General features: G+C 40.1%; 3 protein-coding genes across 5 annotated transcripts; 1 reads left to right on the forward strand and 2 right to left on the reverse strand.

Annotated features, from left to right (window-relative positions):
• Positions 1-155: 155 nt before the first annotated feature.
• Positions 156-5,151, reverse strand: rab9b (RAB9B, member RAS oncogene family). The gene is made up of 2 exons (XM_044363033.1): positions 4,511-5,151; positions 156-3,540 (listed from the first exon to the last, which is right to left on the reverse strand). The coding sequence occupies exon 2, from the start codon at positions 3,469-3,471 to the stop codon at positions 2,860-2,862; it is 612 nt and encodes a 203-aa protein (XP_044218968.1). The 5' UTR covers positions 3,472-3,540; positions 4,511-5,151; the 3' UTR covers positions 156-2,859.
• On the forward strand, positions 4,126-12,055 carry fut11 (fucosyltransferase 11 (alpha (1,3) fucosyltransferase)). 2 transcript variants are annotated; one of them, XM_044363029.1, is made up of 5 exons: positions 4,126-4,229; positions 8,513-8,851; positions 8,988-9,368; positions 10,154-10,776; positions 10,943-12,055. In XM_044363029.1, the coding sequence occupies exons 2-5, from the start codon at positions 8,513-8,515 to the stop codon at positions 11,091-11,093; spliced, it is 1,494 nt and encodes a 497-aa protein (XP_044218964.1). In that variant the 5' UTR covers positions 4,126-4,229; the 3' UTR covers positions 11,094-12,055. The 2 variants fall into 2 exon arrangements, with proteins under 2 accessions (XP_044218964.1, XP_044218963.1); XM_044363028.1 differs by lacking the exon at positions 4,126-4,229 and adding an exon at positions 7,963-8,215.
• Positions 12,056-12,455: 400 nt separating this feature from the next.
• Positions 12,456-26,737, reverse strand: LOC122989972 (flocculation protein FLO11-like). 2 transcript variants are annotated; one of them, XM_044363026.1, is made up of 31 exons: positions 26,538-26,735; positions 25,547-25,609; positions 25,113-25,230; positions 24,890-24,997; positions 24,775-24,798; positions 24,448-24,504; positions 24,283-24,330; positions 24,115-24,186; positions 23,951-24,031; positions 23,742-23,804; positions 23,459-23,572; positions 22,116-22,508; positions 20,508-20,573; positions 20,325-20,393; positions 20,005-20,079; positions 19,709-19,783; positions 19,010-19,069; positions 18,811-18,864; positions 18,228-18,278; positions 18,076-18,120; positions 17,797-17,844; positions 17,241-17,306; positions 16,988-17,053; positions 16,805-16,867; positions 16,336-16,491; positions 15,686-15,721; positions 14,892-14,945; positions 14,721-14,795; positions 14,553-14,618; positions 13,404-13,509; positions 12,456-12,557 (listed from the first exon to the last, which is right to left on the reverse strand). In XM_044363026.1, exons 2-31 carry the CDS (start codon positions 25,554-25,556, stop codon positions 12,456-12,458), a joined length of 2,421 nt encoding a protein of 806 aa, XP_044218961.1. In that variant the 5' UTR covers positions 25,557-25,609; positions 26,538-26,735. The 2 variants fall into 2 exon arrangements, with proteins under 2 accessions (XP_044218961.1, XP_044218962.1); XM_044363027.1 differs by lacking the exon at positions 16,988-17,053 and having other exon boundaries at positions 26,538-26,737.
• Between the last annotated feature and the right edge of the window lie 654 nt (positions 26,738-27,391).

Consider the following 27,391-nt stretch of genomic DNA (forward strand, 5'->3'; position numbering starts at 1 on the left):
AGGTGGAGAGCTGAAGTACATTGGAGTGTCATATTTTCGTTTTTAAAACAGTTTCCAAGTGATTGTTTTCTAGCTTTAAAGTCATTTCAAAGTCATATACATACTTTCATGGATTTTCAAGGCATGAGCACAAAAAAAGCACAAAGAGAGAGATCTTAATTTGGTATATCGCATGTTTTATTTGTAGCCAAGCACTGGAAGAGTATTCAACGCTTTGCCAGCATGTTGGCACAGTCTCATCCTCTGTAGTGCAAAAAGAGGAGTAAGGGAAGTTGTACGTTAGATGAACAGATAATCAAGATCAAGTTGGACAGTTTAACTTTCACACAGCTTAAACCACACTCACGGGTTGAGCACTGGGGAGAGCGAAACAGACGTTCAGTGTCATTTTGTACATTATTATTATAAACTGAATGTCGTTTGCAGTATACATCAGCCATTAATAAGGTCAGCCCAAACAAATTAGTTTTTACATTCATAAATATTACAGCAACATTTAAAAAAATACTGACATTAGACAGGGTCGCAGTTATATAAGACAACACCATAAGGGAAACATACTGTAGATTATTATACCAGCTTATAAATATCAGATTCTCAGGTATATTAGATTTCAGGTGAACGCTGAGGTCAGCTACATCATTTTAACGGGATAGAAAATTAAATATTACAGTAAGAAGAAAACATTAACCTGACAAATGATAAGCTAACAGCCCTCATTTTTGCTTTGGATTAATGTAGGCTAACAGCTCGATTATGTAAAAATGCCCAACTCAGTTCACAGTTTATTAAGTTTCTCTCATACACTGTGAGTACCAGTACTCAAACACACCTTATAAAACTTACAGTAATCATATAAACAAGCTATTTATTATAAGCCTACATTAAACCAAAGAACCATATTATAAGTAAATATGACAGTACCTGATTGGATTGGGTTCACTTTCACAGTGAAGCTCTTTGTAATGTTCATCATTAGTCTGCATGCATACTGATTTATGATGCAATTTTTGACTTGAAAGGCAAATAATGTGATCTCAGGCTAAGACAATACACAAGAAAACCGTATGAGAACACGGAGCTATAATGAGACCCATAGTAACTTTGTGCATTCAGAAGATGAAAACATTTTCTCTTATTAATGCAACAGGTTTGGTTGTTTGAGTAGACACAATATAAAATACTATTGAAGCAGCAATTAAAATACTGACGAGAATGAATTCAAAACATGTTAAATTCAGTTTGAAGCTTCAAACACCAGCCATATTATTTTCTGAAACCATAAAGGCAAAGAACAATGCCCTTTGGCCAAAAGCAGTAAACCAAAGTCAAATGTACCTACGGCAAGTAAGCCTGTATGTAAAAACATTGAAATAAAAGTAAAGTACCATTCAGCTGAGAACTGGTAAACATCATTAAGTCCTCAGAATACTCAGCTATATGTTTGAACAGAGAGGACAGGTGATGCACATTGCACGCATTAGTGGTAACGACATTATCCTTGTGCTCAGGATATTTCACATTCGGCTGAGACCTAGAATGACCAGACAAGGCGTATGTAATATGTAATATGTAATATACCGTAGAGCAAAGAGACCTTCAGAATAGGCAAAGCTAAAGGACTGGAATGTTAAGGCTTGGCACGCAATCAACAGGGCAGACGCAGGATTACAAACATGCCATAATTATGAAAATTATTGTTAATTCTAATAATTATAACCTCCTCTGCACATCAGGAATACAGACTCTAATCAGCCCCTGATCAAACACCGAAGCCTAATGTAAATATCAGAGCATGTTTGCAAAAAAATAACACATTAAAGGATGGAAATGTGCTTCACAGCAAAATAAACAGCAGTTTATGAACAACAGTAGAAAAAGCAGTGTAATTTCTGAACTTTGAGAAACACTGAACCTTAATATACAGGTTCATGTACCTAAATCATGGGACATAAAAATGATCTGTTAATGCCTGACTTGTACACTTGACAACACATCTGGCTACACTGTAGTGTAGTAGTAAGAGATAAGAGCACCACAATTGTTTAAACCCAATTCTTACACAACTGCAAAATTCAAGCTTGCAATTCCCTTACCATTGAAGACAAACATGGTCATCTTCCATATTAGTGCAGCAATCATTTATCTTTTTCATACCTTAAATCATATTTAAGTACCGTCATACTGATAATGGGAGTTCTGACACACAATATCTGCCTGGACAATGAACACTGTCAACTCACTGTCTGTCTCGTTGTCTGTGTCCAGAAAATACATCAGTTCTCCTGCAACAGCTAAAATATCTGATAACAAGAGAAATCGATGGTATATTCAAAGTCCCCCTAAAACCTGGGAAAAATCAGCTCTTGGACAGACAGTTGAGAAATAACAAGACCTATGTTGCTGTGCCAATAGTAGTGTGCTCTTCAAGAGAGGATTTGTAAAATCGTTTGTTGAGTGTATTATTTAAAATTTCAATTATGTTGATTAAAATAAATGCTCTGGAAGCATTATTTGATACAACCCCTGCATAGGCAGATAACGCTGAAGCTGGGTAAAATGTTTTGTGCAGCACTACTGAAAGCAGACAGAGTACCAAGATGAGTGTGCCTGTTACAGAGTGCCTGTGCCTTGGTTATAGTAACAATTCAACAAATCTAGACACTGGTCAAACCTGTGACAACTCTCCTTAGAGCAGCTGTATCTTATCCATATTATCTGTAGGAGCCATATTATCAGTATCAGTACCTTGTACCTACAGTACATGTACCATAAACAATATCTGACTGGCTCTCCAAAACTGCCCCAGGCAGGTTTCAGTCAGAGAGATTATGAAAACGTGGATTCACACCTGACCAGTCAGCAGCAAGAAGTGCGAGCTGTTTTGCGGTTGCCATGGAGATCTATAGTACCACTCAGTAGTGTGTGGTCAATCTGGTCCTCAGCAGCCAGAACTTCCTTGACAGCTGCCTCGAATGCAGCTGTGACATTAGTGTCATCCTTAGCACTGGTCTCAAAGTAAGGGCAGCAGCCGTTCTCCTCACACCAGGCCCGTGCTTCATCCTCCCCAACTTCCCTTTGCTCCATGTCTACCTTATTCCCAAGTACCACAAAAGGGAACCGCTCAGGGTCTTTGACGTCCGAATAATGCATAAACTCCTTCTTCCAGCCGCCAAGGTTCTGGAAGCTCTGCAGATCGTTCACAGCAAATGTGAGCAGGCAGCAGTCGGCGCCTCGGTAGAAGGGCGTGCGCAGGGATTTGAAGCGCTCCTGGCCCGCTGTGTCCCAGATCTGAAGAGTAACTAGGCGCCCGTCCACCTCCAGGTCCCTGTTGAGGAACTCCACACCAATGGTGTGGAAGGACTGGGAGTCGAAGCGGTCTGTGACATAACGGTTCATCAAGGAGGACTTGCCCACTCCTCCGTCCCCCAGCAGGATCACCTTCAGCAGCAGGCTCTTCCCGCTCATCATTCTTCCACCCACCCCTCCTGACTGGGTTACAGCCCTCCACACCAGGTGGCAGACCAGGGTCAATTTAATCTAGAAAGAGGAAGACAGGCAAAAAATAGACAATGGCTTGACACAAAGCACTGTTGTAAAATAGGAAGTGAAAGATACTGACATCTCAGAAAAAAATCAATGTGCGTATGCTGATGCTGCTGTCAATAACTAAGAGAAAGGGCAGCTGTTGTATTCAACCTCAAATGAACCTGTCAAATATTCAGCCATATGACTGATGTGTAATGGTTGACTAGTCTGAGTGACATAATGACAGAGGTGAATGACCGAGAGGTCTGCTATAGCTCTGTCAGCTTTGTCTCTGGTTAAAGTAAGGGAGATAGTGCTGTGCTAAATGACAACAGCTCTGTTGTTTACTACATGCCACAGTAATACTGACTCATTGTTGTCTACTCATGTACTATGCCTGGAAGACTAAACTGAACCGAACAGGTACCTAACTGATGTAGTGTAGGATATAGACATTATCCTAAAAGACGAGGTACAAAATGAATTTATGACATATATTGGGGATGCCGTGTAGGATTCACAACAACAGGGGCGAGTCAGGATCATGAGCCGACTCTGGGAGCGACCACTGCACCTGCGCAGACCACAAACGTGTCCCAGCTTGTTGTCAATTGTGGCTGGAGGCTAAAACTGACTAAGCCGCTTCGTCGATGGTCTCTGCGAAGCTCTACGTGAAGTGTTTCAGGACAGACGTTAACTAGGTAACAGTCCTCTTTAAAAAAAAAAACAACTTCCGAGCAACAAACAATAAGACTGTTATGTAGCTTCCCTGTCAACTAACTTAGCAAGCTGGCCGGCCGGCTAGTGTGGGTGTCTTGTTGACATCCATCCTGGTCAGGCTAACGGTTAGCTTCAGTGCATGAGCCACAAAACTAATTTTAAAAGCTTTGTAAGCAACAAAAGACCAAATGTCGCAGTGAGGTGATATATCCATAAAAGAATGCATCTAATACAAATGGAACAAAAGTGTATTTTAACTCACTCAGTTTCTAATAGTTGATATGACGCGGTCTGCCCTGCTCCCCACATATGACTGGGATCGAGCGTCGTTACGTCATGTGCGCGCCCCCGTCGACGGGATAGAAACCGGGGTCCTAAAGCCCGAAGGGTCATTTTCCGTACAGGGCGGCAACAAAGAAGAGGGGTCTATCTATAGACCTACATCACACACCCACTTTACTACACGACACACCCACTTTACACGCCCATAGGACACACCCCACCTAATGTTGTCACCGTAACAGCATGCTATGACACACCCCAGTCACCCCGAAACCTAACCATCTCACTGCTCTTGCTTAATCCTGACCAGTGGGTGTGTCATGTAGTAAAGTGGGTGTGTTATGTAGATTCTGCCAGTCAGCAGATAAACCTGTTTACAACAAAGTGTCACTGTGAGGTGTAAATGGAAGCCAAGAACAGCCGTGCTTGCAATTATTTTTTAATGTCAAGATCTCAAGTTCAAGAGAAAGCAAAAGGCCAATTTCCTGAGATAACGAGATGATTTAACACGAGTTATCACTGGTGGAGCATTGTCATTTGTTCATTCCTGTCTTCTCCTCTCCATGTCCTCCAACACATGGATAGCTCAACTATTTAGATCAAGCCCAAGAAGCCTTCAGGTGGCTCTTCAGGACATGGGTTCAAATCTGTCATATGTTGGTTTTCATTCCCTCTCTCCACTCACCTTTCCTTTCTCTCATTAAGTATTATAAAATGAAAATGCTTGAAAGGTAGTTATTGTTTGGTACTTCTCCCACATGAACCATCCCATCATATTATGGAGTTAATCAACCTGCCATTTTGCCGTCACACAGATGCCATTAATAAAGGTGCTGTTAATAATAATGGGTATTCCTTGATCCGACATTTTCAGCTTAAATCAGTTGCTACAGTTGTCAAGACACTGGCATGGCACTCCTCATCTCTGATAAACATTATAAGTAATTAGAGGAAACAACCCTCTGTTTTCTCGAGATAACGGGTTGATTATACCGTTATCTCGAGATAACAAAGCTCGTTTTCTCGAGATAACGAAATAATTAACTCGTTATCTTGAGAAAACGGCATTCAAAAATGTAAGCACGGCCTTTCTCAGTTTCCGTAGGCCTGTAACAATGCAATAATAAGCGTGTTTACTCAAGTATTGTGCTTAAGTACATTTTAAGGTTCTTATGCTTCACTTAAAGATCCCCTCCATACAAGATATATATATAAAATACTCTGTTTTGAATAATAATTTGTGTCTGATGGTTTCTGCACAAAAAAGTTCAATTATCTTGTTCAAATCCTTAAAATTACATCTGCTCCTTCTTTCCTTATTAAAAAGCTCAGATCTATAAATATGCAAATATATTTAATTTGAGGAGTTGAACTGTTGGACACAAGATGTTTCCTACTTCACTGTTAAGTCCATTCTCAGTGTTCTCAGTGTGCACTGGAGGCTTCAAATTTCCACATCACACCTGTGTCAGTTGCATATTGGACCAGGATTGGCTTTAAAACTAGTTGTGATGTCACAAATCCTGCTTATAGGTCTACCCCTTAAAATTGGACACAGAGAAACTTTCCACTTTCAGCAGATGAATGTGAAAACAGCCTTCTAGTGTTAAACTCTGCACACACATCATTCTGCACAGTGAAGCTCAAAGATATAATCATAGGAACCAGAAGAAAAACATGTTTTGGAGTGGAGGGGAACTTTAAGTAGCTATTCTATTCTGTGCTTCTTCTACTCAGAGCTGCAAGTCGATTAATCGGTTAGTTGATCACCAAAAAATTCCTCCCCTACATATTTACTTACACTCCACCAAACACACAGAAGTATTTATCACCTATCACTTATGTGTATGAATCTGTTTATCACTTGTGTGCAATACTGCACCTGCACAACAATGTGCAATATAATATATATTTGTGTATATTTAAAGTGTCTCTCTCTTATCTTTCTCTTTCCTGTTTCTTTTTTTTTATAATTGTAAATATTTTATTATATACTTTAATTGGAACTAGAGCTCAAAGAAGCCAAATTTCACTGCCTTCAATGTTGCCATCTGCTGTGTTGCTGTGCATATTGCAATAAAAGCTCTTCAATCTCTCTTGAACAATCAAATAACAATTACAGTCATTTGTCAAGAAAAAATGCCAAACACTCTGTGGTTCAAGCTTCTTAAGTGTGAGGATTTGCTGTTTTTCTTTGGCATATATAACAGTCAGCTGAATATCTTTGGGGTCTTGACAGTTGATTGGGCAAAAAAAAGCAAATTGGAGTCCTTACAGTGGGCTCTAAGAAATTGTGAATAGCATTTTTTCACTATTTCTTAACATTTCATAGACCAAATGATTAATCATTTAATCAAGAAAATAATTGCAGATTAATCAATAATGAAAATAATCGGTAGTTGCAGCCCAAGATATATTGTATCTTTCACTCCAATAGATGTATTTGCTGCAGTCTACTAGTTACTTTGCAGGTTAAAATTCAGTGTGCAAAACTCATGTTGAACCTGTGAATTGTTAAAGTTAAATTTTTCACAAGTATGAAGACAGAATTAACTGTACCTCAACCAGCTACAACAGTGATGCTACTTACACATTAATGTACTAGTATTAACAAACCAGTCATATAACATATAATAATATAACACTCACAGGAGCGTTTACTTTTAATACATGCTGTTCAAATGTCTGTACTTTTTTACTTAAGTATGATTTTGAATGTTTGTAATGGACTTTATCAAAATTAAAGGATCTGAATATTTTTTCCACCACTTTTAAATCAGAGGGCCAAAATACCAAGTCTCATTTAAACATGACTATTTGATTAGAAAAAACTTTCTTGCAGACATTGATTGAATTTTTTTGTGTGCTTAAAATCAATGAAGAAAAGCAAATGAAGGAATGATACTTTTTTAAAATCAGTGTCATTGTACATTTACACTAGTTTCACAACAGCAAAAGTAAATGGCCTATGACAAGCATCTGTTTAACTTTGTATATGAGACAATATTTCAAAGCTGTTTTAAGACTAATGTCTTTTAGGTTTTTGTATGAGGTATTTGTTATATTAGATTTACACTAGACACTTTTTGTTTTATATGTACCTACCCTATATACACTTGAGGTACTAAAGCCTATATACTACTGCTGGACTACTGTGCTTTAGTTTTTGCAGTATAATATATTAAAATATCTTGGGAAAGAAAAAAAAACGATTGTTGCACACTGAACACCCAAATCTGTTAATTGTGTGTATCTTTTTTATATATATATTATTATGTGCATCATTTTTATTGTATTTTTTATTACTTTACTGAGAGATCCACACAAGAATCCAAGAAGCTCTTGTACACCTGTACCTGAGCAAATGGCAAATTAAGTCTTGAATCTTGGGGTAGGCGAATTTAGTAGTACTATTCTTACTCCGGAGGTGTAAACTAGGTGGCGGTATAGCCCGTAATTAGTTTGCGACCAAAGAAGAAGAAGAAGGAAAAGCGCAAGAAGCAGAAACGTAGAAGAAGAAGCCAGCTGTTTTTATTCCCGCTATAGCGCTGGTTGTGATCGGACAGTATCCCATTATCAACACTCTCCAAAGCGTAAAACTTAAACCAAGTATAGCTTCGTATTTCTGGTTTGGAGAACTGAGAGGAAAAGGCACCTTCATGTGTTTGTCGCAGTGACCATAAAGGTAGGAAACTATGTAAATGCTTCGTTACTGATGCTCTGACAACACTGACACGTACGATTGAAATGTTAGTTGTGATGCTGTTTGTTCAACCAAGTTAGTTGCCAGCAAAATAAGTACAACTGTAACACTTTCATTTGGGCAATGAGCACCAAAACAGAGCTTGATTTAATTTACTACACTGAGGAGTCCCACCACCATTAAACAGATTTAACAGATTGAATTGGTTTTATTCTTTTGAAAGGTGACCTACTTGTATCTGAGCAATGAATATATTTTCTGTTCTTTTTCACCTCTCAGATGGCAGGTAGGGGCAGGCTGGTGCCCTGTGTGTGTCTGGGGCTGTTCGGTGTCCTATGCTGGGTCTGGGTCTCCTTTGCCTCCTTTCCTGATGACCAACTTCCCCTGGAGGCCTTGGATGCAGTGGACCGAGGAGCCTTTCAGCCCCAGAGTGCTCTAGCAGAGATGGAGTTCGCCTCCATCAGCTCATACAGAGGTCCTGGCAACAATGACCGCCGCAGTAACAAGGAGCTGCCCATTCTCCTGTGGTGGAGCGGAGGTTTGTTCCCACATTTTCCTGGAGACACTGAGCGCATTGATTGTGCCACATCCTCCTGCCTGGTCACAAGCAACCGCAAGGTACCAGAGATGCTTAACCTTTATAAAGCTTGTTACTGAAACTCGTGGCTTAGACAGAGAGAAGATGCATGCACACATTAATAATAATAATCATCCAAAGTTGTTCTGCCAGTAATCTTGAGCTTGTTCTTGAAAGGTCCAGCTCTATAAACGGACAGCATCCATCATCTTTTATGGGACAGACTTCCGTGCATATGAGGCGCCGCTCCCTCGTCTCCGTCACCAGACCTGGGCGCTGTTCCATGAAGAGTCACCCATGAATAACTATGTGCTCTCTCATGGACCAGGAATCAGGCTGTTCAATTACACTGCCACGTTTCGCAGGGAGTCCGACTATCCTCTGACCCTGCAGTGGCTGCCCTCTCTGAACTACCTGCTGAAACCTGTAGCCGTGTCCCTGAAGGAGAAGAACCGGCTGAGGAGGGAGGGCCTGGCCCCTGTGCTCTACATGCAGTCTCACTGCGATGTGCCATCAGACAGAGACAGATACGTCCACGAGCTCATGAAGTACATCCAGGTAACAGGGCTTAAATGTTCTTTCAGGGCCATATTTACTAAGAAGCACACTAGATTAATGTAGATGTTTCCAGTTTGGTGCCTGACTTATCAGGATTGCTTCATGCAACATGTATGTTAAGTTGGAATTTTATAACAACTAAAGAGCAGTCACTTCTGCATGCTGTGGCTTTGCTCTCAAAGCAGTAAATGGTGGCAGTCAGAGCAGACTGATGAGGCACATGTTGGTTTGAAGTTCCTTTTTTTTTAAAGTAAAACAGTGGTAATAGAGTCTCATTTGGCAGTTAATTAATTTAATCTCATCCTCTGGTATTTGAAAGAGCTCTTCTCTAATAGAATACTCCTTTTAATTGTCTTGTTTTGCCTCTTTTCATGTTCTGCACAAATTTTAGAATATCTTTCTGCATGGTGTTAAATACCATTATCAACAATCTCCTTTATTTTGAACCCTAATAGAGACACCCTTTAAAATAAATATCAATTGGCTCTCATGCACTGATGATCTCTAGTTTAGAGTCTTCCTCATTTCCACTTGCACATACTTGTTAGCAGGTCAAAATCATGAATGCAGTAACACCGCTGTAAGTTTAGACCTCAGTGTGATGTTTGTGAATTCCCACCAGGGAATAAAATATTAGAGTTCAACCAGGAATGTCTAATCAGGGTATTTTGGAAAATGTAGACCATTAAAAGAGTATCAGTGTCACATGAATAATCTCTTGGCAAATGTTTCCTAACTATGCCTCCATCTTTCTCTTTTCTGACACCTTGTTTTTCTCTCTGTAGGTGGACTCTTACGGGAAATGCTTGAACAACAAACCCCTACCTGAACATCTGAAGGACACATCTACTGCTACCAGCGAGGATCCCAATTTCATGGGTTTTGTTGCCCGCTACAAGTTCCACCTGGCACTGGAGAACGGCCGGTGTCCAGATTACATGACAGAAAAGCTGTGGCGGCCTCTCCATCAGGGCTGTGTGCCCGTCTATCGAGGCTCCTCCGTGGTGGCAGACTGGATGCCCAACGACCGTTCTGCGATCATCATAGATGACTTCCCCTCACCTAAAGCACTTGCTGACACCCTCAAATTTCTGGATGAGAACGATAATGAATATGCAAAATATTTAGAGTTCAAACACCCCAGTCGTATTACCAATATTCATTTGCTGGAGGCTCTAGAGACCCGTGAGTGGGGGGTTAATGACATGAGTAAACCCAACTATTTGAATGGATTTGAGTGTTACGTGTGTGACCAGGAGAATGCGCGACTGGCAGCAGAACGAGCATACAGGAAGGCTCCTAAGAAGAACCAACCTCCTCAGCCAAAAATGGCTACAAACTCTCACATGGGATGTCCACTGCCCAGTCCGGGGTATGGAGACGTCCAAGACTTACCTGCAGATGATGGGTGAGTTTGTCTTAAATTATTCACTGTGCCAGGTGTGAAAGCCCTCTACTCTTTATGCTTTAATGTGAATAATAATGTCCCGAGGGGAGAGAAATCAGTCTGTTTTAATCGTCTAATTAAAATACTCTCTGTGATGAGCCTAATCTGTTTGTATATCTGTCCGCAGATGGTTGCAAATATGGCCTCAGGATTACTGGCAGAGCCTGGACCAAGCAGAGGGGCTGGAGTCTCTGATAAGACATAACGAGTCAGACCCTTCGCTGCTGTGGAAGCACATCCAAAACATTGCTGTGAGCAGAGCCAGAGGAAAACACTGACACAGGCCCTCAAAACAAACCGAGGATGGAACACATCCAGGATTACAGGGGTGTCCTATATTATGCATCCCCTCTGTTTAAATGAGGGAGTGAAGCAGAAATGACTCATATTTTGCACCTGAGCCAAAACTCCTTTACCCATATGAGCAGTTTAGTTATACTACAACAGATTTTGATATTGATATGACCTACTTTTGTCCTTTTCGCTAAGTTCAGTAATGGGAAAATAATGTTTTAGAATGTAATATGCTAATTATTTCAAGCAGTTTTATTACCATAACTGAGGTGCCATCATTGCCCTTAGTCTGCCTTGCACAGAGGCGCATTCTCACAGGAGGCAGATTTTCATTGCACTGGGGCAGAGCCAAAGACTTGTCCTCTGTACCATGGGAGCTCTGCCTAACTGTGTGTGAAGACCATCAAGACAGTAGCCAATGAACAACACTGGCTTTTTTTTTTTTTTTTTTTTTTTTTTTTTTTTTTTTTTTTACAGTTACTCAGCAGGTAACTGATGATTATTAGCTAAAGTCACATTTATATACACAGCTATTTTAAGTGACTATGCAAGGAAAGTATTATTTCACCAAGGAGTGGAGAAAGGCAACTGTAAAGTCAAGCACAACTCTCCAGACGGAGATCACCACTGCATTTTCAAAGTAGTTCTCAGGAGCAGCTCATCTAATGGACATCTTGTGGTTGATACTTTATAATATTGCTCTAACTATTTTCTGTTACACGATGCTAAGCTCATCAGTATGTGCAATAATTTTCCGAATTATGCTTTTCTAAAACATGTAACTGCTTGAAATTGTCTTGTGCATCTACTAGCACACTACTTTTGTATCACATATTTATACCAGGGTTATATAAATCATTTTATTTTGTTAACAAAGCATCATACAAGTGAACACACTATTTTGTATCAAGAAGAACAAAGGAAGTAAACATTTTGTAAAAAGTCATTTTCTCGCATATCTAATGTACTAAATGATAATATTGTACCCCACTTGCCAGTATTAGTCTGTTCACAGTTATATATAGCACATCATAGACATATAGACATGTACAGACATATCCTTCATAGTTTACTGAGGCAGATATAGCTTTCACCACCAGGAAAAACACAAGCTTGTATAACATATAACATGTTTGCGAAATTGGAAATTTAACCTAATGTACGAATCAACATTAAGCAATCATATTGTTCATCATTACGGTCTCTTTGATCACCCAAAACCACATCATTCCTAAGTTCAAACCAAACACATTCCAAACTTCGTGAAAGACCAGTTCTCACTTTATATGCAAATGAACATGAAGGGAAGGGGACGAGGATAAGAGGCTGCTGGAGAGCCTCAATAATCAGTCGAGGGCTTTGGAGTAGCAGCTCTCACAGTGGACTTTCCCACCATGTAGGAACATATTGTAGAGAAGGTCTCCCATAGGCTTACTACACACACCACACTGAAAAATTAGGAGACTGTCGTTAGAAAATGTGATTATGAAGGAAACTGCAAAAGGCACTGTTTTTATCTTTGAAAATCATATGCCATACTCATTTGCTCCATAAAACACAGTAAAAACACATCTGTTGTAGCTTCAAGAAGACAGTTAACTGATTAAACCTTTGATTCATGGACTGGCAGTATGCAGCAGCTAAACATAATTTGTATTTGAGGAGTTGACTTTCTAATAAATAACTACGAAGGAACTAAGGTAAGTAATTGTACAGTACCGCTCAAAAGTTTGGAAAAAAGTTTTTCCTCATGTATGGGAAATACTTTGGCCAGTACCCGATTAGCTTAGCACAAAGATTTGACGGGGGGATCTGCCTACCTGCATCTCTAAAGCTTACTAAATTAACATGTTATATTTCATTTGTTTAATCATACAAAAACTGAAGTGTGAAAACAGTACATTGTCGTTTCTCAGGGGGTTATGTGCAGGACTATTTCTTGGCTAGGCACAATGACTTCCTAAAGTCTCAGATGGTTGCTTGGCAACCTCATGATGACGATAAGACTGCAGGAAGTCACAGTGCCTGGACAAGAAAATAGTTGCTAAATTGACCTTCTCCTAGCTGTAGCGTAGTGTTTACCATTCAAACATGAGGTTGGTATCAAAGTTCTCATCTAACTTGGCAAGAAAGCGAATAAGTATATTTCAGAAAATGTCAACAATTCCTTTGAGGGGAGCAAAAGGTTATTTTCTTCAGTTCCTTCAAGGACACAAGAATTTATACAACATTTTATGGTCTAATATATACCAAATTCCTCATCCATCTTCAGCAGTATTATACAGACAATTTACCTTGAAGCAGGCAGGGTGGCAGTTGATATTGAGGTGCTCAATGGTGATCTTGGCATCATGGCCCACCAGCTCCCCGCAGTATGTACAAGTGGACGACAGCAAGTCACTTGGGACACACAGTGATTGAGACAAGTAAATTTGGGCACTGACTCAGAAACAGCTCTTGTGCAACTGCAGCTCTCTCTGGTAAAATAACCTGTGACCCTCTGTCCTGTGCAAGGGAATTTAATAAGTAAATAATCCTTTGATGTCCCCGCTTAGCCTCCTAATGAGCAGGCTTGGTGGAATTTCTGCCCTACTGCTTACACATATCTAGTTTCGTCAGAGCTGGAAATAACAAGCCAAGGGGAGAGAGGGCTCAGATTTAAAGCTGGTTTAATACAGGTTTAGGGAACTGCGTTATTACCTGGAGTGAGTGAAAGGTTTGCTGTGAGAGTAACTGATGGAACTTAATGTCAAATAATCTGATCTGAACAAGAGCAACTAGGGGAGGCTGAAATTTTTTGGAGAAAAGCAATGTGCACCCACTGCTGAAAATTTGCTGTTGAAATATTTGAAATTGTAATACTGAAAGAAGTTAAAGTGGTGGTTGCAATACAAATACACAAAGCAGTTGAAACGAAGAGCTAAAAGAAGTTGAAGTGTTAATTTAAGGGTCAGCAGCAGGTGAAGTATTAGTTGGAGTGAAATTTCTGAAAGGAGTTGAAATGTCACTCAAAATGTGAGTGATAAATTGAACTGCAAGTGGAAGTTGAGGTGGAAATCCTGAAATCCTGAAAGATATTAGTGCCAGCTCAAATGTATAAACTGAAGGGAGACATCAGTTGAAGTATTGAAGTTGAAAGGACTCAAAGCATTCAAGTAAATTATGTATGAATAGTGGAAGTTGTGGAAGTTAAAAGAGTAGATGTTTTTGTTGTTGTTCAAAAGGTGAAGTCCTTGCGCCTGAAAGGATTTGAAGCATCAATCAAAGTGTGAGCATTGAAAGGAGTTGAAATGCCAGTTGAAGAGAAACAGATGAATGCAGTTGAAATATCAGTTGACGTGTGAGTGGTAAAAGCAATCGAACCGTCAAGAGATGAAGGCAGTCAAAGTGTCAGGGGAGAGAGGGCTCAGATTTAATACAAGTTTAGGTGATTGTGTTATTACCTGGTGTAAGTGGAGGGGCTGTTGTATGTGTCGTTGACAGAGCTTGATGTCAAATCATCTGACCCACTACGGAAACAAGAACAACAGGTAAATCATCATTAGAACAGAGTTTAGTCCGCAGTAGTTAGCTGCTGTTATTTGATCACATAAATAATATATCAGTCCTACCTATCAATGTTGTTTTTGGCGTTGTGCAGGGACAGCTCTGTTGCATTGACGTACTCCTTCACATACACAAAACCCCTAGAGCAGAGGCAGGTGAAGACAGTTAATATCTATAGTTAAAATGGATTTTAGTTGTCACTTTAATATAAATGTCTAATTTGTAAAATCACTCACTTTTTGGTCTCAGGTTCTGGTGTTTGGCCATGCTGGTCCTTTTCCATCACAGTCCTGGTTTCGTAACAGGAAACAGAGTGCAGAAGCGTTAGTTGTATCTCTCACTCACTGATGACAGTAGTGTGATGGGTTACACAGAAGGACTCTACATCTGTCAAATGTAACTCAGGAGATAATCATTTTCTGCCATTGCTTGTTAATGGCATGCTGTTTAACGGACTGTGATTTGACAAAAGGACATCTCTAATACACATCATTAATCTGACATCTGGAGACTGGTAATTAGAAGGAAGGAAATGAGGGCAAATTGAAAGACAATGGGAGAGCAGACCTTGTCATTTAACTTCAGTAATAGAGTTGATTCAGGAGTCTGTCTAACCAGGCGTCACACGGAAGTTGCAGGTAACTTTAAACCCAGTATTAAGCGGATACAGCTGCGTTCCCACAGGGTTTGGCCTAAATCTCTCAACCCATAACAACCACAGAAACAGATCTGGTAGGTGAGTGTAAAATAAGCCCTTATGCCCTACATATGAGATGGTACATGTTTGATTTTAAATACACTTCATTGAATGAAACATTCATTCCACTCATAACCACAAAGAGTGATGTATATTTAATACCACATCCTTGCTTAAAGTTTCTAGTGTCATAAAAAAACAAAAAGCTCTGGTTGAAAAAAGGTATATTTACAAAAGTGAGAAAATCAACAGACCAAATAGTAGAAAATAACACTCTTGAGAAAGTATTCTTGCATTATGCTGTGTCTGACGTTAACAAGATCATAAACTCACCGATCCATAGCAGGCTCTGGCTCACTTCGTGTCTCCCTGGAAAGTAAAGAAAGCTGTATTAGACTTTTACTGTTGGCTGTAGCGGTCAATAAGCTGGACGCAATCCAGTGAACAGGAATTCTGCAGTTTTTATTAGTGTATGAAGCTGATCTCTCTGATTCACAGCTCCAGTGGGGTCATGGACCAGATTTAGTCTGTTTCTATTGTGCTGCAGCATGGAGCCCTCCTCCCATGCATTGTAATTGTAAACCTAACCTACACGCCTCTTATTTCACTGTCTAAATTCCTAGTAATCTCCCCTGTTCTTGATCATAACTGAGTTTTGAGAATCTTAAATGTGATTAAAGGTTTATTTTCCCATCCTGATGGTGGTGATTTTGTTGACTGTGTGTCCTCGGGTTTGCAAAACAGAGGACATTCCGATATTATGATACGTTTGGCAGTGCAGGCAAAGAAGTGAACATATTCAAGTAAAAATAACACATCGAGAACAAGTTGATTATTCTTTGACAGAGCCACGGGGAAGTTTCAACTTGTATTTAGCTCGCCCTCAATTAAACGGTTGACAGCCACTGAATTTTAAAGGTGCTATAATCACATCCTGCTAAAAATGTTGGTAAAAACAAAAAAGTGCTTTAATATGCATTTACCTCTCCTCCTTCTCCTCCTCCTCCTCCTCCTCTTCCTTCTCCTCCTTCTCCTCCTCCTCCTCCTCTTCCTTCTCCTCCTCCTCCTCCTCCTCTTCATCTGAAGTGGTAGTGGTAGTATAGTCGGTGGGTAATGTCCATCTGTCCCATGGGGAGGACCTAGAGCACAACACAAACAAAGACATGACTGGATAATGAGAGGATGAGAGGATAACATAATTGATAGTGTGCACATTGTTTAAAAAAAAAAAGGCAGGAAGGGGATCTGTTTACTGCAGTTGTGAGAGAAAGTTGTAACAAATATATATATGACCTATTTTCATCAGCACCAGTGCACAATGTCTTCTGGCTCAGTGATTACAGTGTTCATGCTGCAAAAGCCCTGTTACTTCACCGTAGTGAAAGGGAAGGAGGTTATGGGAATAAAAGGAGAAGATATGCACCCGGAGCTTTTAATAAAAACATGACTTACTTTTTCTCAGACTTGACCAGCGTCTGTTGATCTTCAGCTTGGCCTACTGGTGCAGCCTTTTGGCTGAGAGGGGACATACATTGAAAGGCTTTTAGCACATAATAGACATGGATGGGTGCATGCAGATGAATGAAACATAGTGGACAGCATTGTGTGCAAGAGGATATCGAAGTGTGTCATCACCTCTCTCCTGTGTTCGTCTTCTCGGGTGGGCTAGTTTCCCATGCGCGTGCCCATGACCGATGAGCGCTGAGAAAGAAAAGCCAAAGCGGAGAGAAAGAGAGACAATGCAGAAGTTGTGACAGATCAGGCATATCAGACAACGGTAATGTGCATTGTTTGAGAATTTGATTTCTGCAGGTCCGCACTCTTCCTTTCCTCTCCATCTCTCACTCAGACATTCATAACACAATTATGCACCAGACGGGTTTAATACCTTGTGGTGTCAGTGTTGATGGGGATAATGTCATCTGCAAGGGATTCCAATGCATTACAGCTTATGCTGTCAAACACAAGCACAAAAAAATAGAGAAAAATCTAATTAGAATTTAACAAAGACTACATCACTGTCACACTGTATACAGAAAATTTTACTTAGGTGCTGAAATAATTAATCATATAGTCAATCAAAAGAAAATTAATTGCCAACAGTTTTGATATCTGAATAATTGTTTTGGTCATTTATTATTCAAAGTGGCAATCATTTGCTGGTTCCAGTTTCTCAAATGTAAGAACTTTCTATTTTCTGTTTTGTATCATTATAATTTGAATATTTTTGTTGGTAGAAAAAAAATTGTAATATGAAGATATCTCTAGAATTTCTGTGGGAAGTCACAATGAGCATATTTCTCAATTTTTTTCATTTTATAGCCAGATGAATCAAAAATCTCTAACAAATTAATTGATAATTAAAAGAGTTGTTAGCAGCAGTCCTATTTAATTTAATTGTTGGCTCAAAGGCAGAAAGATTTGGATATGTGCAATTAAGTTACTTGGTTTTTGGACTTGGATCTTCGTTCTTCACGGAAGTGGGTGACACTCTAAAGAAATAAGGGAAATAACATAAAATCATCATTAGCACAGTATCAATAAGATGTAACCACAGGGCTGATTGCCAGTGTGTCTGCTGATTGGGAATAATAATTATTACAAAAACCTACAAAGCGAAACAGTTGTAGTAACTTTGATATTATATCGTAACATGATAGTATCAGTGGTACAAACAGAGGTTACAATACAGAATAGTGGAATTTGCATTATCATTCTCGTACCTGTTGATGGAAATATCTGCGAGGGGCTGGAACAGGTCAGAGGAGCTGTAATAGAGAAAAGTGGCTCATAATCAGAAACTGCTGCATTATGCATGCCGAGATGCTATCTGGCTGGCTGGAAAACAGTCACAGCTCCAAACCAATATGATTACCTGTTAGGGGATGTGGTCCCTATCGGATATGGATCAAACGGATCAGCCGAGCTGAAAAACAATTTCATACTGATTTCACTCTCAATTGTCAGCATGGCCCATCTTGTGTTGGAGGAATTCTGATCACATTGACTCATAATGGAAAGATTAAATGCAGTTTGAATGGTAAACAGAAACACAGAGGAACCCGGGGCCCAAACTTAATCAAAATCAGAATCTAGATGTATTTTACAAACGGAAAGACTATTCAGCCACTGAATGGCAAAAATCAGTGTATTTCAGTTTTTCTTCACCTATAATGAACTCTGATTTCCGTCAATAACAATTATACTAAACACCAAATCAAAGATATTTTACCAACGAGAAAATGGTGGTGAGATAGAAAAGTAAGGAGTATGGAACGCTTGAATGGCGTGATGGGAAGAGAAAAGAGGGCAAGTGAGGGTTAGCGTGGTGCTTCTCATACACTATTTACAAAGCCAGTCCATTACAAAAGCTTGAAACCCACTGAACTATTTAACGAGCATGAAAACCATCTGAATATAGTACAGAACAGACTTTTATTCTGTGCGTGTTTTCATACCTTTTGTCAGTAATGATCACAGTTTTGGTGGTTGTAGTGACTGCTTCTGTGGGGCTGGCGGGCAGAGAGACACAGCGTAGTTTCAGGCAGAGTTAGTATAAATCATTACAAGGCGTATCTGAATAGAATACATTTCTTAGCAGGAACAGCTCTGCATAGATAGATAATTGTTTAAGAGCAGCCTGTCATCTCCTTCTACCTTTGTGTTTCGCTGGATGTCTCATCTGTCTGCTTCTCCTCCTCTCGCTGCGTGCTGAGGCTGGCGGAGACAAAACAAAGACGCAATACTAATCAGTACAGAACATTCTCTTCTATTTCCAGTGGCACGCAGATAAGACGCGGCTTTCTGTTTCAAAGTATTACTCAGTCGCTTCAGGAATCTGCGACTTTGTTTCCTTCTAACACAGAGCAGGGGTTAAAATAGAATGCCGAAAGTAAGGAGCCCTGATTTACAGATCAAACTTGAGGCGGATTGGGTTTATTAAAAATCTTACACCTCAGGGAGCCGGAGCTTGGATATTTGGCCCCTTTATCTGTAGTGATAAGAATTAATGGTGCAGACAGAGGGATGGGGAGGAGAGGCCATCACAAGTCTGTCTCTTTCTCACCTGCGTGTCTCTGTGTTAATTACAATGACATCATTAGCCAGGAGATCCGGGGTGCAACTGGTCTTTGTCGGGTCTGACTCACTAAGACTTCAAACACAAAAGTCAAATACGGAAGCAGCATTTGTGTGCAAGCTCCCCTTGAAATTGTATATCCAACTTTGGCAAGGTAAGTTAAGGTAATGCTTCAGCTTGCCACTGTCAAGGGAGCTATTGATTTTTTACTGATGAAAGGATAATTCTTCGCATAACTCTGTATTTGGGGTTTGGGTGGGAAAGAGCACTTCCTGTACCTGTCCAGTTCACCAAGCAGATCCTGACTCCAGCAATGTGGGCTGGGGGGAACCGGCTCTGCTGACTCCTCTGGACTGCGGAGGCGGAAAGAGGAGAGGAAAGGGAAGTGGAGAGGGTGATGAACAAAGAGGAATTTAGGATTCAGAGGAGATTTCAGGGCAAGAGCAGGACAGTTGAGGTAGAGGATCATTAGAAGTCCAACAGTGCCACCTTGTGGGTAATATTTAAAGAAGGCAGTTTCTAAAGTGAGGATCACTTAATTGCACAATCAGTATGAAATGTATTTTTAACAAACCCATCACTGAGAGCCAGGAGATCCCCTGTTATTGGTTCACAATTGCTGAGCGCCAGAGTTGGCTCCTGCTCAACTCTGCAGACAGTAAGAGGAAAAATATATATCAGTGCACCTGCTTTGGCACACGTCTCTATTAAGCACCACACTCTTAATCAAGTCTAATTTGGGACATCCTCTTGTGTAAGGTAATTTTAAGAACCTGAAATTGAGATGTGGGTTATTTTGTGATTATTTTAAAGTGAACACAGTGGCAGTTAGCTATTATCTGTTTTCTTGCCAACCCTGCTATGACATGAATGAGGAAGTTGTTGGTTTCATACCCATCCTCTGTGTGACTGTCCGCTGAGCCTCCCTCTTCCTCTGCCAGCCCTGGCTCATCATCCTGAGAACTGGAAAGGAAATAAAAACTCTCATTATCGGGGCTGCAGGCTCTAACATGTTAGTGCCATGTTAATTTTTTTTTCATATTGGTTTCTGCTGCTTTCATCTATTTCTGCCAGTACCTGGTTGAACTTGTGTCAAAAGAAATAAGGGTGTCGGACAAGGCGGTGAGCGTGTCAACACCAGACCTGTGAAAATAGATGGAGAGCAAACACATGGCATTCCAGGGCAGCTTCCAATTTCACATGTGAAGAGAAGGAGAGCAAACATACCACAGAAATACACAAAGAAAACTACCTGAAAGTGAATTTAAAGGCCCTCAAAACTGATTTTCTCCATCAGCTTTTTACTACAGTGATCGTTCCCACATGAACAAATAACCTTCTGCTAGAACAGTTTTGATGATCTTACATTAAATATTTCTGTATTTCTTTTATTTTTCTCTGTGCTCCACTCACTGGTTTGAAGTGGGCGGGGCACATTTGGGAAAAGATGGTCACATACTTCCGTGCACCAATTAGGATATACCAACATTTGAATCAGACAGTATGTGGGTTGTCGTCACTGTCAATAAGATCTGACCAAACTGCACAAACACAGTCCTAATGAAGCAGTTAAACAGACTTAAACTCTAAATAAAATTTGATTTGGTTTTTGCTTATGTAGTCATGAATATAAATGTTGTAGAGAAATACTGAAGATTTGAAGCCAAGTCTTCAGGGGCTTTGAAGCTTTGCTTAAGAATTATGATATTCAACTGTTCTAGAAATATTGGAGCAAACATTATGTTGATGTTTGAGACTCATTATCACAGTTTTAGATACAATTATATGTTATACTGATATTAATAGTATGAAGTGGTGGAAAACTATTCAGATCGTTTATTTAAGTATAAGTAGCAATGCCTTACTATAAAAACACTGCATTACAAGTAAAAGTCCTGCATTCACATTTTCTAAGAATTATCAGGAAATGTACCTTAAAGAACCAGTGTGTAAGATTTAGTGGCATCTAGTGGTAAGGTTGCAGATTGCAACCAACCCTTCCAAGTATGTAAGAGAACCTACGGTAGCCGCGAAACTCACAAAAAACGCAAAAGGCCCTCTTTAGAGCCAGTGTTTGCTTTGTCCATTCTGGGCTACTGTAGAAACATAGAGTAGCAACATGGCGGACTCCATGGAAGAGGACCCACTCCCTATGTAGATATAAAGGGATCATTCTAAGGAAACGAAAACACAACAATTCTTATTTTCAAGTGATTATACACTCATTAAAACATACTTATGATTATATTCCTTTACTGCCAATAGATCCCCAAAATCTTACATACTGGTCCTTTAAATATCACGAGTGATAGTGCTAAATGCAGACAAATGGTCCCTATGTGTGGTATATTATTATGTATTAAATTACTGCACTGATGCATCAATGTGCAAGTAGCATTTTACTGTTGTAGTTACTTGCTACTTAATGTATTGCATGGTAGTTTAATCTATAATAATAACAATATTGTATAAATTGATATTAAGTTGATCTTTTCATATAAAATGTCATGCAATGTAATGCAGTAAAAAGTGCAATATTTTTCTCTCAAATGTATGAGTTGAAAGGTAAAGTAGCATGCAATAGCAATACTCAACATTTAGTCTAGCACTTAAGGACAGTACTTGAGTAAAAGTACTTATACTACAATATGTGGCAGCACTGATTTTGGTTAGTGGAAATCTGACCTTGGGTTTGGAAAAGGTTCTGGCTCTGGCTCTGGCTCTGTCTTCACTGTGTCCTCTTTTACAGCAGGAGATATTGGAGTAGATGCTGGTGGAGCAGGGGTTGGTGAAGCAGGGGATGCTTGAGTAGGTGACACTGGGATTGGTGACGCTGGGGTGAGTTTAACCAGAGGAAGGCCAGAAACCTCTGAATCATCGTGTTCTACATCTGCACAGACTGCTTGAACATACACAGGGATGAGTTCAGGGAGGGGAGTGGCCACCTTGGTGCACCCTGGTTTCATGTCTTCAAAGGGGTCTTTTTCTGTAACAGACACTGGCAGGGGTTCTTCTTTCACAGGCTTTGGGGCAGCATCATCATTGACATTAGCAGCTGTCTTCACACTGGTGTTGACTCTGTAAACCACACAGATAATGAAATAGTGCACTGCTAAGGACAAGGCGGTTATCTCCAACAGTAAGCTAAGCTTTGAACAAAACACAAAGAAATTGGGACAATCATGTTTCTACCAACTCAGGAATATTTCCAAGATCAGGGCAATGTTATCTTTTAGCAATACAGAGAAAATTATTCATGCTTTTATTTCCCCATGCCTGGAGTATTGTACTGCCTTGTTGACCTGCCTCAGTGCCCGAGCTGTAGCTCGACTTCAGACTGTGCAGAACTCTGCAGCCAGACTTCTGATGAAGACCAAATGCTCTTCTCACATTACCGTAGTTATATCCTCTTTGCGCTGGTTACCAATTTCTTTTAGAATCCATTTTAAAATCTTACTCAGACTTTACATGGCCAGGCGCCAGAGTACATCAGTGAATTCCTTACTGTCCAAAAAAGGCCTCTTAGATCCGCTGGGTTAGGCCTGCTGGCTGTTCCAGAGTCCAAGCTAAGGTCAAAGGGTGATCGAGCTTTTGCTGTACTGGCACCTCAGCTTTGGAACAGTCTTACAGTTAGTATTCGATCTGCTGACACTGTTTCTGCTTTTAAAGCCGGTCTTAAAACACATGTTTACAGACTTGGCTTTTCGCCTGACAACTAGTCTTGTTTGCTTACATAATACAGCTCTGTTGTGCTTAAGTTTATTTCAGTAGTTTCTTGTTTTATCTTTTGGATGATTTATTTGTGAATTTCTTTTATACAGTCTTTTCACTGTATGCTTGTATTCTGCTGTTCTTGTGTTTTTCTTTTTATATTTGTGATTGTTTCTTTTGTGATGTCTATGAAAAGCGCTTTGTGCTCCTGGCTTGAAAAGTGCTATACAAATAAAAGTATTATTGTTATTAGAAACAAACTGAAGGAACAGAAACCACTTGTTGCACTGAAAACAGAAACATGGCACAGGACTTACAATTTCCTTGGTTTGGGCTCAGGCGCAGAGGCAACAGATGTGACAGGGACGACAGGGGGCGAGGGCGGAGTGCTGACAGGTGCAACACTCTCATCATCATCAGTAATCTCCACCCTGCACATTTGTAGCCAAGCACACATGTACACACACATGAATGCACATGCGGAGTTGGAGCGTGTGCACACACATAAAACCAGACACACATAGACATTTGATCACATACTTGAATTCACAGATTGTGAAATTTTCTTTCCCTGTCAGAGATATTAGAGGGATCATTTACCTTTTAGCCACAAATGATGAATCGCTGTTGACTGGCGAGGTGTCATCTGCTTTGTCTTTAGAACTGTGGTTTTTCAACACATAAATAACCCCATAAATGCTTGGTGCACAGAAAAGTGCAATTTCTCAATGTGTAAAGGTCTCCTATATACTTAAGAAACAGATTGAGTTCAAAATAAGTATTAGCATAGCAACATAAGGCATACATACTCATATTTCTTAGCAGCAGAAAGCACATAAGACCGTTGCCTAGCTGCAGATTTCTTCAGAACATTGTTGGCTATCTCTGTCCTGCAAAATGAATCATTATGATGTTAACATAATCTCTTTTCTGTTCTAATTGGATGGAGTTCTTTGTGTTAGGAAAGTCTTACCGTTTCTCCTTCTCCTCAGGACTAAGGGTACCCTCCTGGTTCTCTGAGGTGGACCTCACAGTGTGGGGGGCTCTGAGGAAGAGAAGCGCAAACATACACCTCATGAAAATACATTCTCACTCAGTTGCCAGCAGTTCACTGTGGATCTGATTTGTGCTGCTTGCTCACATTCTCTTGTAGTTCTCTGAAGGTTTTTTGGTGAATTGTGTTGTTCCACTGTGAATAAACACAAAAAAAATAGCTTCTATTAATGTGGGAATGGGAGAGGTCAGTCACTGCATCTCTAGTCATGCTAATAACTCATTAGCTTATTCAAGTAAGAGAAGCTCCTACCTATAGCCGTTAGATGTTGAGGACGGAGCAGGCTTGTCTAGTTTAGTGAAAACGCCTCTGAAAGGAAAACAAAAAGTTTGAATGAATAAATCATTTTTTTTCCTTCATGTAAAATGCCTCATTCTATGCTTTTTAAGTTTCTAGTTTCATATTGGAGGCCAAATGTTTGAGCCAGAAACTGACTATGTACTCTAAAGTTTTCCAAATGTTTTGTTGCTGTAAATGTAAAAGTTCTGCTTACTCTCACACTGTCAGTCAACACTGAAACAAAACTACACTGTATCTGAAACTAGATTTAGGTTTCTATGAGATAAGTGTCACTCTTACCTGATCAGGAATCCTGTTGGCGCTCTAAGTTCAGAACAGAGACTTCATATCAGCACGATCATGTTTTACGGAGAATTCAGAGTAGATAAGTGTGATAATAGAAACCAGTGTTTACCTTTCAGTGTCAGACTTGACGGGTGATGGAGTGGATGTTGTTGGTGAAGACACTGGACTGGTCTCAATAGGAGCCCCGTCCACACGGCCGGCTCTCACCTCTGCTATCCTACATGGATGCACAGGAACATGGTTTTGTCTGTTCAGTTAACTGAGTATGGGATCATATAGATAACTCCCTGTTTTTCAACATGTGGAAACAACACATACTAGGCTGTTCTTACCATGGCTTCTCTTCCACGGTTTCATTCTCAGGTTCACTGCGGCGCTGCAGCCAGCTGGCGTCTCCCTTCAGCTTGGTCCGCACTTTGGTGGTACGGAACACAGCTGCTCTGTCCCCCTCTGAGACACAAACACGTACATGTCACACAACCACACACAAACACACACACACCATCTGAGATATTTTACACACTGTAGGCTGCATCATAGTGACATCTTAATCACCATCTGCTTGATAGCATGCATGATATTCAGTCCCCTTTGGGCCCACATACACCATAATCAACTGCTTGTATTCTGCATTAAAATCAGGTCAATGACAGAGGAACAGAATTTATCATCAGTCTGGCACAGAGTTACACCCTCTGATGCCCTCTGCTTCTATTGGAGGAAACACATCATCTCACATTCAGATCAGGTCAGTCAGCCTGCTCACCATTTGACATGGTTGTTCTTGAGGTGTCACTCTCGCCTTTGTTATGTTGTCTTCGCAGGCCACCTGAAAAATGTACATCCCATTCACATTCATCACATTCAGGTAAGTTACACGGGTTGTGTCAAAAGAAATTGTACAGATTTAACAGAAAATTGCTCTTTATTATAAATCAGTCAGTTTCAAAATGGTCATTCCCACGCTATGTTCCCTCCCAAGGAATATCTGCTCTGTAAAGCATTCCTCAGTCATCCTTTAGACATGTCGATGATCCTGTCCTTCCACTTTCCAAAAAATACTGCTATTGCCTAAATATGAATGGATACACAAAGACATGTAGCTTTGTGACTGATAGAAAATATACTCCCACAGAATGAGGCAAAAACTGTTTTCTTTTACACATATCCAAATTAGCTGACCCTTCAGTCATTTACAATCAAAAATGAACTGTTTAGAGGCAAACCCACTTCACTGGGGTACTTAAGAAGGAAGTAAAAATGCAATGAAATACTGATGAGTGCTCCTTTATCCCTAATGTAGGTGAAGACTGAAGCTTATGCAAAATTGTGACTCACTGCCAAATTCATAGTTCAAATGTAACTTGTAAAACTCTGCTGTGAATTCACTCCTTCTAAAAGCATGTTGCCACAATATTTCTTGAGGATACCCTGAATATTGATGACAGAACAAATACACTGAGGGCTCCGAAAGCATATTTATCCTAGGTTTAACACATCGGTCCACACAAGATGATTGAGAGCAATTGCATTTAAGGCAAGCAGGGTGCAGGATAGATAGACACTGACAAGCAAAAATGAGAGGGCAAACACTGACAACCAGTTAACACATTCAACAAACAGTTTATGTAGCATGATTGATCACTTTCACATTATCTGTCCTCACAGCTGCTGATTAATGACGATAGAAAAAGAGAAAGTATCCAAATTATTTGCTAAATCATGTTGTAATAGAACCTGCCAATCAGAGCACCTACCTGCTTAACCTTTATATCCAGCAGATTTATATCCAGGTGAGTCGAGAGTCTGTGACTGTGTGTCCCACTGTGTGTGACTTGTGTGTGCCAATGGAAAGTCTTTTCTGTCTGACAGGTGTCTGATCCCTGAGCTAGTGAACAGGTACGGGCGTGAGCACCAACAAGCCTAGCAAGTCAAGGAGGGTAGATGCGGGGTGGAGCAGTATGTGTTTGTCTATCCATGTGTGTGTGTGTGTGCGCGCGCGTGTGTGTGTGTGTGCGTAATGGAGGTTGCTAAGAACTCATTTTTTTTTGTTTACTACATTCGTGCTTTGTTCACAGGAGTGAGCAAGCACATACCTGGCATACAGGTGACCGACAGTCAATACTGAGGCAGAGTGCGACAAAGGGGAGCGGACAGCAACAGAGTGCATGGCATGGCATACATAAATGAGACGAGTCGTAGCAACGTCTCCTGTGGGAACGCTCCTCTCATGCTCACTGGGTAGGAAAACCTAGGAAGCACACATCATTAAAATGAGATCAGGAGCAACATACACAACTTAAACTGATATGACCAACACTGACAGCGGTCCACACATTTTTACAAATCATACAAAAGCCAAGCTTCAATTTGAAACACATTGAATTCAAATTTTATATTTGAAGTTTGAGTACTTTGTGTTTTGTGTTGGAGGAAAACAAAAAACACTATACAATAATATACAGTGTATTTTGGCTTGAAGACAAAACTTACATTATGACTTGTTTTAGCCTTTTGTAGTACATAATGCAGATAGAAAAGCAGATGGAAGCCTGCGATAAACAAACTGAAGTGACTGTGTCTGCCTATGTTGGAGAAAAAGAAACAAAAT

Source organism: Thunnus albacares, chromosome 10, assembly GCF_914725855.1.
Source record: "Thunnus albacares chromosome 10, fThuAlb1.1, whole genome shotgun sequence".
NCBI classification, from domain to species: Eukaryota; Metazoa; Chordata; class Actinopteri; order Scombriformes; family Scombridae; genus Thunnus; species Thunnus albacares.

What these genes read in the sequence shown, in the direction of transcription:
- rab9b (XM_044363033.1), bottom strand. Translation starts at nt 3,471, where the DNA reads ATGATGAGCGGGAAGAGCCTGCTGCTGAAGGTGATCCTGCTGGGGGAC.
- fut11 (XM_044363029.1), top strand. Translation starts at nt 8,513, where the DNA reads ATGGCAGGTAGGGGCAGGCTGGTGCCCTGTGTGTGTCTGGGGCTGTTC. An exon ending in TGGTCACAAGCAACCGCAAG is followed by an intron (nt 8,852 to 8,987) that starts GTACCAGAGATG and finishes TGTTCTTGAAAG; the next exon opens with GTCCAGCTCTATAAACGGAC. An exon ending in GACTTACCTGCAGATGATGG is followed by an intron (nt 10,777 to 10,942) that starts GTGAGTTTGTCT and finishes ATCTGTCCGCAG; the next exon opens with ATGGTTGCAAATATGGCCTC.
- LOC122989972 (XM_044363026.1), bottom strand. An exon ending in ACCGTGGAAGAGAAGCCATG is followed by an intron (nt 24,998 to 25,112) that starts GTAAGAACAGCC and finishes GCATCCATGTAG; the next exon opens with GATAGCAGAGGTGAGAGCCG. An exon ending in GTGATCATTACTGACAAAAG is followed by an intron (nt 18,279 to 18,810) that starts GTATGAAAACAC and finishes ATTGTTTTTCAG; the next exon opens with CTCGGCTGATCCGTTTGATC.